Source organism: Alosa pseudoharengus, unplaced genomic scaffold (assembly GCF_046254945.1).
Source record: "Alosa pseudoharengus isolate Yale_2024_CS ecotype anadromous, Long Island Sound unplaced genomic scaffold, YU_APseudo_1.1 YU_APseudo_1.1_scf_16, whole genome shotgun sequence".
Classification (NCBI taxonomy): Eukaryota; Metazoa; Chordata; class Actinopteri; order Clupeiformes; family Clupeidae; genus Alosa; species Alosa pseudoharengus.
Genome location: NW_027468630.1, coordinates 24878239 through 24898178, shown reverse-complemented (window position 1 = coordinate 24898178; position 19940 = coordinate 24878239). Strand labels below are relative to the sequence as shown.

The following is a 19940-nucleotide window of genomic DNA, read 5'->3' as shown; positions in this document are numbered from 1 at the left end:
AAGGCCAGGTGACTGAGAGACTGGCCCCGCGCTGAAGAAGCCCAGAGGTGACAGGAACAGACCAGCGCTGGTCAGCTCTCAGACGCACATGCTCACCAGGTGAGAGCTTCCTTCCTGCGAGACCCGGGCAGAGACCGATCGCTGAGGTGAGACCTGGCGGTTTCAGGAATTAACCTGTTTTGGGACTCGTCTGCATTTCGTTGTCTTTGTACTTGTACTCTGCATGACAACAATAAAGTTCCAGTTCCATAATGTTCCAGACTCATCACACACAGCTGCCATTTAGGTTTGTGTGCAGGGATGTGCTTTTGTCTTGCAGATCATTTGGTACTTTTGGTAGGCTTACCCAATAATTAGAACATGCAAGAGGCATAATTAAGCTGTGCCACAATCACAGTTGGATTCATTCAGACAGCCCTCACAGATAGTCCTGTACTTTCTCTCTCTCTCTCTCTCTCTCTCCCTGTGTGTCTGTGTGTGTACTGTTTGTATCTAAAGTATGTATACTGTGCGGCAGTAAAATTCTATGGCACAAAGGAAGATGCAGGGCTGCAGCTATAATACACCAAAAATACAATGTGTGTTATGCCCTGTTTCATGCTGATAGGCATCTAAATAAAGATAACCTTTATGGGTATCATACAGGGAAATTAAATATTGACAACTGGAGTAAAGCATCTTGAAGACTGAACTCCCACTTTTGGGTTCAATGTTCTCTGGCCAAGTATAATACTTTTCCCCTTTTCATGATCTTTCAGCACAATGGTGTTTTAAGCCCCCAATGTCGTCTTCCAGGCAGCGCTGCATGGAAGGGTTAAGGTTAGGGTTAGGTGCCCTGAAGTCGATGGTCGCAGCGCTGCCTTGCATAGACATATTACCCAAATGGTGACTAGGCAGTAATTTTGATCATCGGCAAAAATAAACTATATAAGGAATCTACACTATAAATCTATCATCTACTCTGCTGGATCTATAGAGTAGGGTTTCTCAAAGTGGGTGCTGTGACGCCAGTCTAGGGGTGCTGTGGAAGTCCTTTCATCATATTTTGAATTCATCAGTGTCACTTAGAAAAACAATTGTATATCAGTTTAAATGTCAAGTCCAAAATTATTTTCAATATGGCAGATATACAGTATATTAAGAAGCTGAGAGTGAAAAAGGAAGAATTTAACTTCAGTGGATAAAATAATTATGTATAGGGGTGCCCTGAGCTTGAAAGGTTTGAGTACCACTGCTATAGAGTGTTTTGCTGTTGCTAGAGCACTGATTCTGTCTCAAGATGCCACTGAGACAGACATACATCTGTCTGTCTGCAAAACATCCTGGTTGGAAATAGATTTTGAAATGATGTTTGTTTTGCCTCTATAAAAACAAAACAGGCTTTAACAGATTCTTGGCAAGCATCAAGACTGCTGTAAAGACTGCATGCATGCATGCACGAGTTTATAGCTCTCAGGCTAGAGGTAATTTATAGCTGTGGGGCTCAGATAGAGCTTATTGACAGGAATGGGTGACCCCTGACCCCAGTTTAGACCTTTGACCTTGTCATGACATCACTCCACACATTCTTCTGTGCCAAGGTGCATGGCTGTTGCCATTTGTCTGCTTGGATTTCTTGGGCACGTACTGTCTCAGACACTCCTCCACGCTCAACACACACACACACACAAGATGCCCAAAGTCTTGCTCTCCTGCTTGGGCATGCAGCTGTTCTCAGCAATTCACACACGCCAGATCACAGAGTGACAGGATCAGATTTTTATTATCAGGAATGAAGGGGAGGGTCAGGGGTGTAAATCCAACCTCTCCCCTCCCCTAACCCCCCCCCCCCCCCCCACACACACACACACACACACACACACACACACACACACGCACACACACACACACACACACACACACACACAGCCCCCATAGTCATCCTCCTTCACCCCTTGGCTAAAATTACCCTTGTGATGTAAGAGAGGCGAGCTGAGGCTCTGTCTATACAAGCTGCAACCCAGCGCCACCTCTGACACGGGCTCTGGGACAGCTCAGTGAGACACACGCCCAGGATAAAGCACCGAGATTCAGCCAGACCCACAGTCCGTTGATCAGCTCCACAGGACACCCACACAGGTGAGTGCTGTACAGCGCAGAGTTGAGTTTCTGTGTGAGGGAAGTGTGTGAATGTGACAGTCACTTAATCCAGGGTGGATGTTGACAGACTATGTGCAGAGTAGAGGTTGAGGGTTGGGGGTATCTGTTCCCCTGTAATCCATCAGACCAGGGCTTTGGTCTTGACCTGATATGTCTTGTTTATTCCTGACGGATTAGAGGAAAATGTGAGGGACCGTGACAGACCACTCAGAGGTGTATGGTCATGTCAATTACAAAAGCAGAGTCAGTGAAAATATGAAACAATGAGCCAGTATTCGTTATCTGTAATTAATATCAGAAGGGATGTTTGTCCCTCCATATACCTTAAATACCTCTCGAAGAACCCAAACAAAACATTTTTTACTTGTTTGAATGCAGCTGTGTCCAACAAATGCATAGTGGAAAGCCATTTATATCATGTGTGCAATAGCCATTTATATAGACTGTAGACCATTAGCGAGCTTAGCATAACTCACTGGAAGTTGATACACCAGTTAGCCTAGAACTTCTTTTTATCTATATGTCTATATCTATATATATGGGGCAGAAATGGTAAATTAACATTTTGTGTGTTAATGTGTTTTGACAGAGGAACATGATGATGATGATGCACGGAGTGCCTGACGACTGGGCCAAGCAGCGGCAGCAGCAGGCCATGGCGTTGAGCCGTGAGGTCCGAGGAGGTAAGGACAAGCCACACGAACGGGACTAAACAAGCCACACAAATCCTACATGACTAACTCTCATCTACAGTCAAAAATGTCTTTATATTTGCTAAGCTTTGCACTTTTACACAGTCATGGTGTGTCAAATTTCATGTATTGGCAGCAACACAAATTTAAATCATTATAATAATAACTCAAACATTAAAATCAAATGTTTGTGTGTGTGTGAGAAAGAACACCAGAGTAGCTTTGGTGAAGAGAGAACGACTGGAGGTCCAAACGTTTTATAGCAACAGATGATTAATGGCTCAATAATAAAGACATAGAGCCAGCATGCTAACTTTAATGGTGCTGCAATATCAGTAAAGAACAGTGATGAGTAGTGTTGAAATGCTTGGAGTAGGCATTAGCTATACCAAGATAATTCTGTCAAAAACAAATGTGATGAAAAAAAGTCTTCTTTGCCTTGGATATCACTTTTATTAAGTGTGTTTAAAGTGCAATTTGCTTTTAACTGCGGTCTTCAAACGGCTTCTTATTTTAATGCATGCAAGCTGTTAATGGAATGCCATTCTACTTCATTCGTGAGGATTTAAGTCAGTAAAGTTTAGAAATTGTAACTACCAGTACTTCAGTGATGAAAATATCATATCACTACCAACTTCCACTGTAGTAAAGACACATAATACACAACTAAACCCACAATAGCCTTAGCTAAGTCACACACAGCATGTTTGATGAAGAGATCAGTCCAAGGAATGCTCCTTTCTTCCAGTGTGGTGTAGTGGTCTGAAGCGGTTTTGTTGGCACCCACCATAAGTGTCTAAAATTACCTGTGACATGAGCCGTGGGAGACACATCAAAGGCTTTCTCCCCTGTTGCCAGCCGAGGTTGTAAAACCCCGGGATCGTCCTGTCCGAGCGAGCAGAGACCATACTCTCCGCCCACCGTCTGAGCGTTCCCTTCGGATGGCGTCCAGGGCTTTTTGTTTGTGTGTTTGTTTATTTGTATGTTTATTTTCCAATGACCTCAGCCATGTGGTGGCCAGTGTGTGTGTATGTGTGTATGTGTGTATGTGTGTATGTGTGTGTGTGTGTGTGTGTGTGTGTGTGTGTGTGTGTGTGTGTGTGTGTGTTATACTGAGGCGACCCGAACTCAGCTGAATATGACCGCTCTCCCAAGGGGGGGGGGAATTTTATCCAGCTGAGTTCAGGGACCATCCCGCCACGTGCGCTGGCATGGCACTGGAACTTACAGACAGGGACTGGACAGCTCCTCCTCAGATGTTGTTTTTTTCCTAAACAACCTATTTATAAGCACGTCTGTCATCCATGCGGTAGGATGTCCACAACAAACCCCGAAGAGCACTCAGCCGCATCCTCTCATCATTTCAACAGAGTGCCAGAGTGTTGAACCTCTTAATCCAAATATTACAACACGCATACAGTTTTAAATTTAAGGAGTCCTGTGGGCTGACCCAAGGGGGACACCACTTAACATGCTATGAACTTTTGATCTTTTTAAGGGGTAGAGTATATCAGGAGTGTCCGCTAATAAGTGGTCTCAGGGGTGAGGAGAGAGACAGCCCTCCATGTTGGGTGGTCTCCATTATCTATATCAGTGTCTTCTCAATAAAACTGTCTGATGCTGTGACCTTAAATTACATTCACATCTGTGTGTGTGTGTGTGTGTGTGTGTGTGTGTGTGTGTGTGTGTGTGTGTGTGTGTGTGTGTGTGTGTGTGTGTGTGTGTGTGTGTGTGTGTGTGTGTGTGTGTGTGTGTGTGTGTGTGTGCGTCAGAGAGGCTGAACCTAGGGAAGAAAATCAGTACCCCTAAGGATGTTCAGATGGAAGAACTGCATTTGAATTCAAACAGAGGATCCCGAATGTTTCAAGAGAGACTAAAACGAGTTGAGAAATTCACCCTGGAGAATACTGTCAACAGCAACCCCTTCACATACGTAAGATATGACATTATATCACATTTCCCTTCACAGACTTGCTGTTTGCTCATGTCAATGAGAGCCAATCAAAAATAAGTTTGCGTATGCACTAATAAAGAGAATTTAGAATTCACACTCTTAATAATTCTGAGAATGAACAGAGTAGCTGTGGTGTGGCACCTGCTGTTTTTTTCCATCCTACTGATACAACAATCAACACAATGCAAATGACACACCATGCAGTAGATTTTCATCAGATTACTCTTTTGGACCATGACTTACAGATATCCAGTCAACTCCTGTCAGAGCATATTGCGCAACCCCTTACTTAGCACGTCAGCCAGATTTATGAGGACTGGCTTTATGGATCGTGACGAGCTATGAAATCCTGACTCCTGTGCTCTCACTTTCTGCTGTGAGCTGCTGCTCTGCATGGCTGAGAACAGTAGGGGCCTTCAGGGGGACTGAATGAGAGGACGCACGGGAGAAATGACAGCCTCAGTTTATGGGACTAATGGCGGAGAGACTCTCCACATCCATCCTCCCTCACTGTTTTCCTACTATGTATTTATGAGCTGAAACCTATGGATAACAGTGGCACAGTGGCTAGGAAGCAGGAGCTTAGCATTCTGCTAAAGCTTCTCACATTGCAACTGAACACAAATATTTAATATTTTAAAGAAAACACACATTTCATTAAGAAGAAACTGTCAATATAGTGTCGAGATGAAGACGTCTTTATATTTCTCTGTAGGACACACACCTCAGTGCCGGCAACACTATGCAAGGCTGACTAGATACATGACTCATCAACATTAGCTGTCTGATTCTGCAGGACCAGCCTGAAATGACCCCCGCAGAGAACCAGACACAGAACCCGCCAGAGATGGGGAAGGAGAACCTCACCTACATCATACCTGGCAAAACCAGCCTTGTCAACACCCTCAAGATGACGGTGGCCAAGAAAGGAAGCCCAAACGTCCTCGCTCCAGGTACTGGACCGTGTGCTCGAGGAATCCTATAATGGAGAGCATGTTTTCCACAGAGAGTTAGAAATACACACGTTCAGTGAAGTTCTACGTTCCCTTAACCTGTCAACATTCCCATCATTAAAATCAACAGTACATTTAAAAGGGAATTTTTTTTTATCGCCTTCTCAAGCTGAGCTTTCCAACCTTCACTGTGCTACCTACAGGATATTCTGGCCCTCTGAGGGAAATCCCCACTGAGAAGTTCAATGCCACTGTGATCCCAAAGTCCTACTGTTCCCCATGGAGGGAAGCCCTGGGGAGCACCGACAACCTGGTGGCCTCCCTAAGCTCCCAGCTCCCAGAGCCCCCACAGAAACTCCCACCCTCCAACTACAGGTGTTTCAACAGGTAAGAGCAACTGCCAACAGACATGTCATTAAAACATTAGACGTGCTGTTCAAAAGTTAAAACCATCAATTTCCAAAAGTATTCCAAAAGTAATGAACCCAATAGAATACATAACATAGCATAATATTAGATGACCTACTACTAAAATTTTAGTATCCGATAAATAGTGTAGCCAACAAAGCTAAAGCTTTAGAGACACTTTTAGATGTGTCCAGTTGCTGCTCTGGAGGTCCTCAGGGAAGGTACTGTACTTGATGGCTAAATTAAACAGCAGTGGCTATGGCCTGCACCTCCTTTCTTGCCAACTCATGAATCCCTTTGAGTGCTTTGATAATACATTAGTATGGAGATCAAGGCAAAGGACATTTAAGGTCAAAGCATTCAATATCAGCTTCAGAAGAAAGCCTAATAATAAACAAATGCTAATGATCACAGTTGCATGGGTCTTCTCTCCAGTAACAAAAGCCAGACTGGTCGTGGTCTAAGTGCCGTGGCCATGGTTCAAGTACAGGCTCTGGGCATATTAAGACACACTCATGGCCATCCCCCTGAAATAGATCTGATGATGACCGAATACGACTATCATATTATAATCACCATTATCTCTTAAATTAGCATTGTGGCACTGCGCCCTGTTTCCATTCCCTCTTCCTGCTTGAAAGCAGATCTGGGCCCTGGCAACTAGCGTCATCCACAGCTATGCAAGGGGCCACTGCGGAAAGATGACCCGTAGGAGCCCCCATCGCATGCCTGTCAGCCCCTCAAGTCTGGTTGCGTACGCAGATCCAGTTTCCCTGACACGCCGAATTGCGTCACTCCTGTGACCCAATACAGCCACACAAAAGGAGACCCTGACAAAAAAATGTTGAGATTCATAAAACGAAGCCTTGGAGACTCATTCCGTTTTTCCTCTGCATAGCATATTAAGCAATATAGGCTACTTGGGGATGAGGGTGGGCTTCTCAAGTCCAACTGACCAAGGGCCTTGTGCTGTGACACATATACTACTGACTCATAACACAACTTATATCACCCTCAAGCTATATTTTTCTCTTATGAAATAATGGTCAATGCTATTTTTTTACATAGCATCTACATTCATTAGTATTGTCTCAAGGAAAAGCAAAGGGTCTTTGCTTTGACAATGAGGCCTGTGCCTCCAGGAGTAGGCTCATGGCAACAGGCATTAAAGACAATGTATTGGCATGCAAACTTACCTTGGGTTTTTTCCGTTTTCCATCTTCTCTCTGTCTTTCACCCTTGCAGAGCGGCGATGCCATTTGGCGGCCAAATGGCGAGCAAGCGGGTCATCCCAGTGATCAACTTCGAGCAGGTCGACTCTCAGAACCTGCCAGGCTCCGTGCTGGAACGCATGGCCTCGCGGCCCAACTTCAACCGGGCGCCCCGAGGATGGGGCATGGACTACACCCCGGAGTCCTCAGACCTGTGACGGGCCAGACAGCAGTCACATAACGCCAGCCAACCCCCAGGGGGCGTCTGTCCTGGGCGAGAGAGACTGAGATTGGCTCGTACCTGCGCTTGCATTTTCTCACTACTGGCCACTGATGTGTTGGATGTGTGTGAGTTGGATGAGACTGGGCCTATGCAATCAGTTTAGGCCAACCAGATAGCATGTGACTCAGGGGCGGATCTGGGGGGCATTTCCAAGTGGTTTAGTGGCAAAGCTGGGTAAGTCAACACGACAACTTGTTGAGAAGCTTATTTGCCGTCATCCTCAGAGTATGATATGAGGATGCATACAGTAAGCTAACGCGGACAGACTGATTATTGCACCTACAGAGAACAGAACGATATGCATACCCTTATCCAACTCCGGGGTAGACGGCAAATAAGCTAATAAATTTAACTTACCCACATTTGTCACTAAACCATACACTTGGAATTCCCACTTGGCTCAGATGCCCAGTTCTGCTCCGGACTCTACCACTATCTGGGACCACCGTGCAAGGTGGACGCCTAAAGCTTCCTTTGTGTTGCGTTTCAAGAGATAATTTATTGTTAGCAAGGAGGCAGCAAGTGTGACACACTGGACTGATGCTATGCATTACAGGTCATCGACAAGAATATAGGGCACTTTAATTTTACATTATTTATTTTTGTGAAATATGGTATTCTGTCAGAATATCATATCAGTATCCTGATAAAGAGACACCAAACATATGGATTGCCAAATAGAGACACCAAAAATATGCTGGATTGCCAAATAGAAAGGAAAATTTTATTATTTAAAATGGACTGTAACTGGTGTGATCTGAGTCTACATTTGTGAATTGTTGTCCTGACTTACAGTGGGGAAATCCATGTTGTGAATCAGCTGAAACATGTTGGTACTGTGTTTGCTTAAAAAAACAGATCAAAATGGTTTGGACCTTAAACAATTCTGAGCTGATTTGAAGGTCAAATCATCAAAGATCAACTGCTCAATTTTGAGTATTAATTCATGATGTGATTTGAGAAGAAAAATTACTCATAGGTTATCCATACAGCAACTTATAGCAGCTGCACATACCATTAAAAACTAAACTTAAGTAAACATAAAAAAAATAAAAATAAATCATAATACATAAAATACTGTCCAAAGATGACAGTGGCAGAAGTGAAAACAGATATCTCTTGTTAAACCAATACATTATAACTGTCGGGTAAGCAACAGTTATTTCTATGGAAGTCTATTCGGCAGCCATTTGGCCAGTGTTGCTCACATCCATGGACTATATGGCAAGTAGAGACTACGAGTGTGAGGATTCACCTCAACCCACTCAGTCTTTGATGGGCATTTTTCCCCTCACCAAGTGTTCCACTCTCAGAGAAAGTGCTACGAAGCCGAAGAAATGGCACCAGACTGAGAACACTCCTTTGATCAGGTCGGTGCGAAGCTGGCACTTAGCGAGCTGGCTGAGGTAGAGGGAGCAGGGCGTTACTCTGCCGCGTGGCGGGTGGCATGGGTGCCCATGCGCTGAGGATCCTGGGAAGGGTAGTGGATGTGGCCTGGAGGTCTGAGGCCCATGGGTGGAGGCGGGGGCGGCCCCATGGGATGGAATAACGGCGGTCCGAAACCTAGACAGACAGACAGACACACACACAAAGCAATAGGTCAAATCAGCCCTGTCCACATCTAAATGCAGATCAAATCTGATAAAAAGGTAATAGTAGGCTGGACGGAGCTGCGCACCTGGAGGTGGGGGGTTGGGTATGCCAGGGGGAGGGGGCATGGCCATGTTCATGACTGCCGATGAGGTATTTGGGTCCAGGTTGAAGTAGTTGGTAGGCACCTCCTCCTCCTGGGCAGGGGGTGGGGGAAGGGCTGAGGAGGCACAAAATACCCCATTAATACCAATGCATATGGAGGTCAGTGTCCTGATCCCACACTGCTTCTGTGCTTCCTCTCAGTGGAACTGATCACGAGCACGCACAGCCACGAGTGAGTCATAATCAGAGCAAGGCACTTTTATTTGTGTTTATAAGTGTTTTCCAAAGATCACACAAAAACAAACATGCAATTCAACCTTTGATTGAACTTTGACTATGATTTTTCTACCCTTGCCCTCACAAACGTACAAACACACATACTGTACATAAATATATAAACATCCTCATACAGATGCAGTTGTGCGCACACACGCAGTTTCGTTGTCTCCCTCACTCTCAAACAGACACACACCAAACACACACACACGTTGTCTCCCTCTCTCTCAAACAGACAGACAGACACACACACACACACACTCTGTTTCGTTGTCTCCCTCTCTCTAAAACACACACACTCTGTTTCGTGGTCTCCCTCTCTCTCAAAAACACACAATTACCTCCAGGGAGTCCTGGTACGGGCTCGAGCCTGTTTCCCATCTCGCTGACCCCATCTTGGTCCTTCTCTCTCCCTCTGGCTCCCTGGGACCTGAATAAGCAGCACGACACACACACACACACACACACACACACACACACACACACACACACACACACACACACACACACACACACACACACACACACACACACACACACACACACACACACACACACACACACACAGTTAAGAGGCATAACTCCCCACTGGCACACGCCACATGCCACATAAGCCGACTGATTTATTTCCACAAAACACCACATTTATAGCGCATTAAAACAACCCCGGCACATTGACTCCCAGAAAGTAGCACATTTAAAGCACATCAACAAGCATAGTGGCTCCACTCATCACAAAGCACCACATTTAATGCACATAACAGGCTGCTCTGCTGCTCCGAACTGACCTGCCCCATTTGACGGTGAGCCTGCGTCCACCAATGATGAGCTTGTTGAAGGACTTCTCCGCAGCAAGCTCTGCTGCCTGCCGCGCGGCAAACTGGATGAAGGCACACTGCTGCCTCTGCACCACTGTGATGGTGCGGATCTCGCCAAACTGGTAGAAATGGTTCCTGCAGGAGGCCAATGGAAGAGGATGAGTGATTCACAACATGTTATATAGAGAGAGAGAGACAGAAAGAGATAGAGAAAGAGATAGATAGAGATAGAGAAAGAGATAGATAGATAGATAGAGCGAGAAAGAGATAGAGACAGAGAGAGATCTATAGAGATAGATAGATAGAGAGATAGATAGATAGAGATAGAGAAAGAGATAGATAGATAGATAGAGCGAGAAAGAGATAGAGACAGAGAGAGATCTATAGAGATAGATAGATAGAGAGATAGATAGATAGAGAGATAGAGATAGATAGATAAAAAGAGATAGGAGAGAGAGAGAGCATTATACAGATGAGGGTATTACATTTTTGTAGATAATCTCAACATAAAAACACATCTGCTCACTCTTTCTTCCCAAACACAATTTTGCAAGCCAAGAATACAGAATTCCTACAAAATGAGCCAATAAATATATTATTCATTCTACACATGTCGCCATGTTCTGTGCAGAGAGTTATATATCTGACCAACAACACTCTGAATTGATTTTTTTTTAAACTTAATATGTAAGCATATCAATCTCCCTCTGAATATTGAAGACCTAAATCCTCAAAAGCCCATGCAGAAGAAATATACAAGAATAAAGAATATGCCTTCAATACATCACTTTGTACATAATGCATTACCTCAAGGCATAAATATTGAGAAAATTTAATTCAAAACCATCTTCCCACCTGAGCTCGGAGTCGGTGATGTTGTCTCCCAGGCCTCCTATGTAGAGGGTGGTGATGGACTTGTCGTCTGGCGTGTCTAGCCTCGGCATGGAAGACGCTCGCTTCAGGAGTTTGTCTGCCACCGGGTCGTTTAACCCATAGTAGCGGTCCTTGATGTTCTGATCCGCCAGGGGGTCATCTGGATCTGTGGGTTTCTCGTGCCTAAGGACACATCAGCACATCAGAAACCCATGAGAACCAGCAACCATTTAAATGTGCAACACTTGGTATACATAGGACAAATATGACACTTGGTATACATAGGACAAATATGACACTTGGTATACATAGGACAAATTTGACACTTGGTATACATAGGACAAATATGACACTTGGTATACATAGGACAAATATGAGATTATTTTTTACAAAAATACAGATGAATCACAGCAGCAGCCTACAAGGGGGTTTATGGGTGAATGTGGGGCACCATACCATACTTACAAAAATGCAAGTTGTGTGAGAGGTAAATACTGTGTAAGGTGTGTGAGAGGTAAATACTGTGTGTAACAGTGAAAATCAGGATACTGATATAGTACTTGTGTCTGTATAGCCCTATGAGTCCTGTCAAATCTTGTTCAAGTCTGCCACCTAGCTCATGTTCCAGGAAACTACAACTCAACAGGCCAATTATTCTTTCACACAAACATACGGGCATTTGTGGGCATTTCTGGGCGGTAACCAGGTACGCCATGCTGTTGGAGGTGCAAACAAACGCTGCATTGCCATTGAGATCACATAGTAAGGAGCTGGCTCAAGGGTTATAAAAGTAATTTGTCGTGTTTAGTTGTATAATGAAAGCACAGTTTTTATAGCCATCCATGTTTGTTCACTTCTGGCTCCTTGGCTAAGAATTTGGTAACTATAGCGGTTATTTGACATCTTTAGAACAGTAAACATATCGGAGGTGTCAAATGTTACTCCAGTCTAGATTTTTTGACGTTAATTACTCCTATGATGTATTGCTATTGTCTATCCAAATTAAAATGCCTGGTGCAAAGTTAACCGATGGTCAAATCAACCAAAACTCTGATATTGTTTGCACCTTCAAGTGGTCTGTGACGTATGTTTGTGTAAAAGAATACATGTGCTTCTGAACAACCTCAATAAAACTCACAGCTAGGATTACTGAATATACATGTAACACAACACAATCGTTTAACTTTCATCTCAAATGGCTCATTTTGACACAGGGGCCCCCAACATTTCAGATCTTCAGTGTCAGTAACTCTAGGCGTAAAAAAACAAAAAAAAAACAACACAGATTTTGTAGCGGGGCCAAGTGTTCCCCTCTCTGACCTGTAGGGGCACTCCTCTCCTCTCTTGCACTCTCCCTTCACCCAGAAGGAGCAGATGTGTGGCCGATTCCTCTTGTAGTAGGGCGTGGTGCGCGCCAACTTCAGCAGCATGTCACTGTGGCCCGGGGCCTTGCCCAGCAAGCCCACCGGACGGGTGCCATCAGAGCCCTGGATCTGAGGGAAGCACCAATAGGTCATGAATACTTACATTATCTCATATCAATGAATATATTGCTCCGGACTGCCAGGTAGCCACTAATCGTAGTCTGATTCAGTGTAGTCCACGTAAGATGGGATGACCAACGGCATCTCCCGTCAGCCTGGAAGGATACTTAAACCCTAACTATTTGTTTGTCTAGCTGATAGATCTTTAGGGGAAGTCATTCTGTCTCTACCTTGATGCTTATCAATTGTAAATAAAACTCTGTTCCTGATTTTTCCTACAATTGGTCTGACTGGGTCTTCATTCATCTGTGGTATCAAAATAACAATCATGGTGAGTAGTACTTGGTTTCGAGTTACCTCTCGCTCCATGTTCTGCGTGTAATACTCCTTGTTCACGTCCGACTTCGGCATGTCGTCCTTAACGGCCAGGCCAGTGTCTCGAACCTGAATTGGCAGGCCTGTTAATCAAGAGAAGAATGTTTAAATGACTTCAGGTCATGATGGGGTCCATCAAACGATCCCAGAGATAATGAGAACTGCCGGGGCGCTAATGACACGCTTGGTATTCTGTGGGAGCTGCTGAAGTTCCTCACTGTGTCAAAGGCCTCGGAATATGACATCATTAGCAGCTCATAAAACAGAACTTATTTTAAAAGTAGAACAACTTTTTTTGGGGGGCTGCGGTCACTGTTTCTGAGTGGTGTTGTGATATAACTAATGATGGCTATTGTTCTGTCCTTATTGCGCGACCGTTTGCCCAACTAGACAGACAGCTAACATATTCATAACGTCTGAGACAGAAGTAGATATATGGCTTCTACTTCAAAATCTTCAGTTCAGTGAATTTCAATTTGTAAAACAGCAAATAAATGCAAAAGAAAATGTACATTAAAATGTGTCCTTTCAATTCTTACGTTAACGTGGTTCGAATGATTGTCAGCTACTACTTCCTTGTTTATTTTGAACTTGAACTTAGAGGTCTGGACCCGCGGATCGTGATGCAAAAGAGCGCGGAGCGGGACAACTTTTGAAAGCTCTTTGCGGGGGTGGGCGGGATGAGAGAGGCGCGTTCGCGGGTGCGGGACAAACTTCCGCACTCCCGCAGATTAAATATGTGCGTAAAATTAAATTAGTGTTGTACATAACTATAGTTCAGCTGGATGTTCTGTTAGGCAGCATTAAAAAACAGGGTTTAAGCATAACTGACGGATAGCAGGCCTAGCCTATATTGTCGTTTACGTGGGTTCAATTCGTTCCTGCTGCTCACTGTCAAAACTTGAAATCCCTCCTGCATGCGGGCTTTAGCGGGACATCATGTTACAGATGCGGACGGGAGCAAAATCAGTCCTGCGCAAACCTCTACTTGAACTGACCCGACGTCAAATTAAAGTACCATAGAAATTTGTGACTGATTTCCTATTTTAAAATAATCCACAAGGTGGCACTAAAACCCAACTTATAAATGTATGCCATGACAGCTATTCACACATTTCAATGCACATTCACACATCAAGCATATAATTATTCCAGAAATTCCATGACCCGTGGGAACCCTGCAAGAAAGTCATTCCCAATGAATTCTTACCATACTCCAGGTCCAGCAGACAGGTCTGGCAGACATTTTTCATCTTGCTGCACGTCTGACAAACTTCGGTCTTCTTGAAGCGCATACGGACGCCAGGACACCAGCGGAACACCGTAAAAGGACGAGCACAGATCTGACGAGAAATATCAAAATATGGACAATGAAAGCAAACCCACTTATTGTACAGACCACCATTGTGTAGAAAAACAAAGTAAAATGCCAAATGGGGACAGTGATCGTTATGCAGGTAGTTCAGGTTTCGGTTCTTACCTTGCATTCTTTGCCATACTTCTCTTTGGTCTATCAGACGACAACACAAATTAACAATCATACATGTATCAAAGACAACACAAATCTGCATTCACAACATAAACTGCATGCATGCATGGGATAAACGTGATACTCTTCAGTAGGGATCGACCGATATATCGGCCGGCCGATATATCGGGCCGATATTTGCGTTTTTTACATGTATCGGCATCGGCCGATAAGCGTTCGCCGATAGTTTTTTCCCCCGCATTATTTACATACAGGCGTCCACAGGCAGCTCTGTGTTGCTGGAGACTGCAATTCACGTGCAGACTGCCCCTCCCCCACGAACAGAGCTGAAGCCTGCTCTTCAAGACAACAGTAAACTTTAAACTTTCAAAGCATCTTTTAACTGTTTGACTTAGCTTAAATATTGCCATACACTTTGAAGGTGGAAGCAAGTTTGTGGGTCCAAGTGGAAAATGCGAATGATATAGGTAGCCTACTTTATTTAATGCTAATGCCTCGTTTATAAAACTGCTTGCCATTGTATTTAGGTAGCTGCAAATAGCTAAGTTGTAGGCTAGGCTATCCATATGCATGCGGTAGCTAGCTGTTACAAACACTGATCATATGATTAATGCCAACGTTGTTCCGTGGTATTTGTGGGAGTTTTATTCAGCGACCACCTGGCTGAGTGTTGGACGCGTGTGGTGTGTGTGTGTCTCCCTCCCTGAATGCCCCTCTTCTATAAGACTGCTTGCCATTGTATTTAGGAAGCTGCACTAAGTTGTAGGCTATCCGTTTGCATGGGGTAGCGGTAGCTGTTACGAACACTGGTCAATCATATGATTAAGTAATGCCGACGTTGTTCCGTGGTATTTGTGGGAGTTTTATTCAGCGACCACCTGGCTGAGTTTTGGACGCGTGTGGTGTGTGCGTCTCCCTCCCCCTCTCCCTTCGAGCGGGCGGAGTTGCCATCGCAGTGATATCAGAGCTTTAATAATGAGAGACGTGTTATATGTAGTTGAATATTAATTCGTGTTAACGTTTATCATGTACCAGACATACCGTGTATGCCTTACTGGTTTAGAGCCGTTTGCTAACGTTATCATTATCAATCCAGTTCAATGGTGGTTCGTCAGCTACCAAACAGAAGTTTGTGTGTGCGTCTGTCTGTCTCACTCAGTGGGACACACGCATCACAGCGATATGAGAGTGCTGCGCTACCTGAAGGAGAGATTTTAAAACTGAGAGATATGTTTATATAGGCTACCTTTTGACGTTAATGCCGTTTAGAACAGAAACATTTGACACCACGTTATTTTCCTCTGCTGATTTATGTTCTGTGGTTGACATCTGGCAGCTTTTTTTAGAAAAATATAGACATAGAAAAATTGAAACCATGCAGTCTTAAATTACAAATCAAGCACTTTATTTCAATAGCTAATTTTCAGGCTTATTGTTTTCTTAAATTATTTAAATGTGTTGACAAAGGACATTTTGTGATGACCTGAATTATGTCTTATAGTATGTCAGCAAGCAATGCGTCATCAAGGCTGTGTTGTAAGATGTTGATGAAAGCATTTTGCACAGTTAACCATATTCAGTGCACCCATCCATAAGTTCAATGTTCCTTTTTTAAATTGAGACTTATAACATTTGTTATCATTTGTGTAATTATGTGTCATTTGTATGATGTAAATTGAGGGAGCAAAATAAAAGCAGTATCGGCTCCAAATATCGGCTCAAGAAAATCGGCAGCCTGTATCGGTCATCGGCTTAGGCTGATGGAAAAAAATCGGTATCGGCACTAAAAAATCCATATCGGTCGATCCCTACTCTTCAGTCTAGACATTTGTTTTAAGTAAACATAAACCACTTACCATTCGAATGTATGGGTTTTCACCAAGGCATGTCTGACAGAGGATAGGGAAGTCCTGTGTGGAAAAAAATAATAAATAAATCCATAAATAAATCAAGTGTTGACTATGATATCCACATTCAAAGAGGTCTCAGCAAGAAATAAACTCAACAGCTCATTGCATGTTTCATCCAATAATCAACCACTCAACCAATACAGTGTTTCCCAGAGAATTGAATTCCATTTGTGGTGGTTGGTTTGCAGAATTAACTTGACTGCAACAGTTTTTAACAAATTAGCACTTATGATGCTAACCAGATTTTAGCACAATTTAGGACAACCTGGAAAATCATTGTGTGGTGGTCAATGTTGATTTTGTGGTGGGCCACAAATAAGTCAATGTATGGGAAACACTGCAATATACCCACTGGTAACAAGTATGGCTACAATCCAAGTTCTATCCCGGTAGGTTCTTCAGTAACATCCATCTCATCAGTGTGACTAAATATAATCTGTCTGTCTCCTTACATCACTCTGCACTCAAGAGTTTGGGGCTCCAGTCTCACTATGCAGATATTACAAATCGCTCACCCTTTGCAACCGGGAAACTCCCTGTAGACTGAGAGACTACTAGCCTGGATATATCCATACGAACTTTCGGCATATTCGGGATTTGCTATGCAGGTCCGCCTGGCCAAGATGCCATTAAAGCCCGTTTCCAATTACCCTAAAACACGGGCACGCAAATACAATTGCTAATCTGGCATGGACGTGTATTTCTTTGGAATTGAGTAAACAACCGCATTTAAAACCTTCCTTTACAAGATTTCACTGCTAGTTATACCCCTGCTGGAAGTCGTAAGGCAATGAACCTTTTCCAGAACCAGACTTGATTGAGAAGGGTCTGGTGACGAGGCTATAAGACTAGAACTACGGAAAAATACTGCCTTTCAATAGTCCTGTCAAACATCCAGTCCAGTGTTTTCGTTGCACAAATCGACAGAATGGTGCAGACTGAGGGAGGAAGCATGGGGTTTGTGTGCAAATCTATCGTCTATCAGAGATGGCCTTGGCAAGAATGCAAGTGTAGACAAACACGAACAGCTGAACTTATAAACAAGGCGTACACAAGACCTCAAAAACTTGCCAGCTAAATCAAGGCATGGTTACACCCAATCAGAGATATGACCTGCCAGATTATCTCATTTAAGCGTTAAAACTACGTTAAGGGTTAAAAGGCCAGTGTTACCATGTTTACCTGTTACCTTCAGACGTGATTAGCCTAACGTTAACGTTAGCTGCTACCTGAATTTAACTGACACGTTGTCCACCAAACCACAACACACCACAGACATGACATCTATTTCCAGTTTGCACCAGCAAGCTATAAGCCAGGTACAACTGTAATTCAGACAATTGTTGCCTGTGATATGAGGATGTAAACACTAGCTACTTGGTGTTAGATTTATCAGACCACAACTAGCCATAGAGCTAGACATAATTAGCTAGCTAGTAGCTAGCTAGCTAGCTTCTACCTGGTTAACGTTATCACCGTTGTTAGTTTAGGCACTAATTAGCACTACACGGCTATCACTAATCAGCCGGGGCTAGTTTTTTAGCACAGCTAGCAATTTAGCTTAACGATATCTGTGCTGTTGAACTACTGTTGACTGTAAAGTCAGGCAAGCACAGCAATAGCTATTTAACAACCGTACAGACTACACAGTTAAAGGAATGATGTTTCTCTATAACCATGTTCAAAACATTTCGGTATAGCTAGCCTGCTAACCAGTCAATAAGCAGGAGATCCCATGCTTGCCTACGGTCGGGAACAGTTGTACTGCTAGCTGGCATTTCGTAATGATTTAATCTAAAGGGATGTTTGAGTACCAACATATATGCCCATGTAAAATAGAAGAATAAACAGTCAAATTAATACAGCATACCGCATCTTCCCAATTCTGTCGGTTATATGTGTTAGCTCCTAAGGACGTCGCCATCTTCCACAGCTCTCGACTCGCTCAGAGCTCCCGCTCACTGGCTGAATGGTTGCGCACAACTTGCGCACTACGGGAAATCGTACCATACTTCGGTCATGATAGCCTACACAAGCAAACAGAATGCCATGGTAATATCTTTTACTGTCTGGGTAACAGCATTATATTACATTCAACAGGCTACTCGCTGAATCAGTTTCCCAGAATGTGTCTTCTATCAAAGGTGTAAGTTGTCAGTTCTGACAACACAAAATAACATTTTAACAGTCATAATGAGCAAAAAAGTTGAATGATGTCTCATTTGAGCAACTGTAGCCAAGGGGGCATAGCCTTATACTGCCGTCAGTGATTTGATTTCGTATGAAAGGCAACTATTGTTCAACCTGGCTCTGCCATCTGACTCAAAATTAATGATCTGACAGCTGACCTGTCATTTAGGCTAAGGCAGCAAGGCATGCTTTAGTGCTGGTTGGCTGTTTTAGTCAGGTAGTTTGCAGGTCCTGAGTTATGGTACATAGCCTAGGCAAAGTCCTTTTAGGCTAGTCCCTCCATTCGGCGGCCATATTGTAACGCTATTTTGGGCACTTATTTAAATGCTCGTGCGTAAGGGTTCACGACACCAACCTTGGTCCAGCGGCGAGATCACAGCACATGATTGGCACGATGTGCAGAAAAGCTCGTTCTAACATATTCCTGTAATATTGCTGTCATTCACATATTTATCTCTTTCACTAAGATACAAAGTTCTGGTATACCTTGATGAACAACACTGAATGCAGCTTAAACTGAATATATTGTGATTTTTAAATGGATTGCATTGGGAGAAGCTCACTAAATGTTTTATGGATGTCTGCGTTTTTTATGCCACCAGAGGGCATGTGTGACACTTATTCCCAGCAGTTGGATGTTCCAAATTTCTTCACAACTAGGCCTAATTATCAGTGTCCACAGAATGAATTTTTTCTCTCTCTCTCTCTCTCTCTCCCTTTCTCAGGTGGGGATTCTCCGAGGACTGCAGACAGTGCCTGTAAACTAAACCATCCAGGACACTTATGTGGTAGGGCATACTGCTCAATTGAAAATGCATATCCTTGATCCTTGGTGATAACCTTGGTGAACTATTGGGTTTTTATTCAGATGTGTTAATGTACTAATGAAAGATATGCAAGGAAATATGCATGTTTCTATGATTACACTGCTCCACTTCCATTCAAAGGTTTTATATGAGATTATTTCTGAAGCAATTTTTGCTAAATTATTTAAAACTTTTTGATGAGAACGGTGCTGCAATTTGTTTAACAAAATCTGAATGTGCACATATTTCACACTTGGCCTACATAAATCTGAACACTGAACTTGATGTTAGGCTACATTTTTAATCCACTCTCTTTCTCTCAGTCTTTGTCCTTCTCCTGTATTTAACCTACTCGGTCTCTTATATTGAAACAGCAAAAGAAAC

At 43.5% G+C, this 19940-nt stretch overlaps 2 protein-coding genes across 2 annotated transcripts; one reads left to right on the top strand and one right to left on the bottom strand.

Moving 5' to 3' along the window:
• Positions 1-1975: 1975 nt before the first annotated feature.
• myoz3a (myozenin 3a) lies at positions 1976-8396 on the top strand. Its single transcript, XM_076287537.1, has 6 exons — positions 1976-2118; positions 2729-2822; positions 4604-4764; positions 5582-5738; positions 5942-6125; positions 7392-8396. Exons 2-6 carry the CDS (start codon positions 2735-2737, stop codon positions 7573-7575), a joined length of 774 nt encoding a protein of 257 aa, XP_076143652.1. The 5' UTR covers positions 1976-2118; positions 2729-2734; the 3' UTR covers positions 7576-8396.
• On the bottom strand, positions 8343-18518 carry LOC143125792 (pre-mRNA-splicing factor RBM22-like). The gene is made up of 11 exons (XM_076287536.1): positions 18431-18518; positions 16507-16560; positions 14642-14671; positions 14372-14504; positions 13144-13244; positions 12623-12795; positions 11285-11485; positions 10400-10564; positions 9953-10041; positions 9319-9450; positions 8343-9203 (listed from the first exon to the last, which is right to left on the bottom strand). Exons 1-11 carry the CDS (start codon positions 18482-18484, stop codon positions 9064-9066), a joined length of 1272 nt encoding a protein of 423 aa, XP_076143651.1. The 5' UTR covers positions 18485-18518; the 3' UTR covers positions 8343-9063.
• Between the last annotated feature and the right edge of the window lie 1422 nt (positions 18519-19940).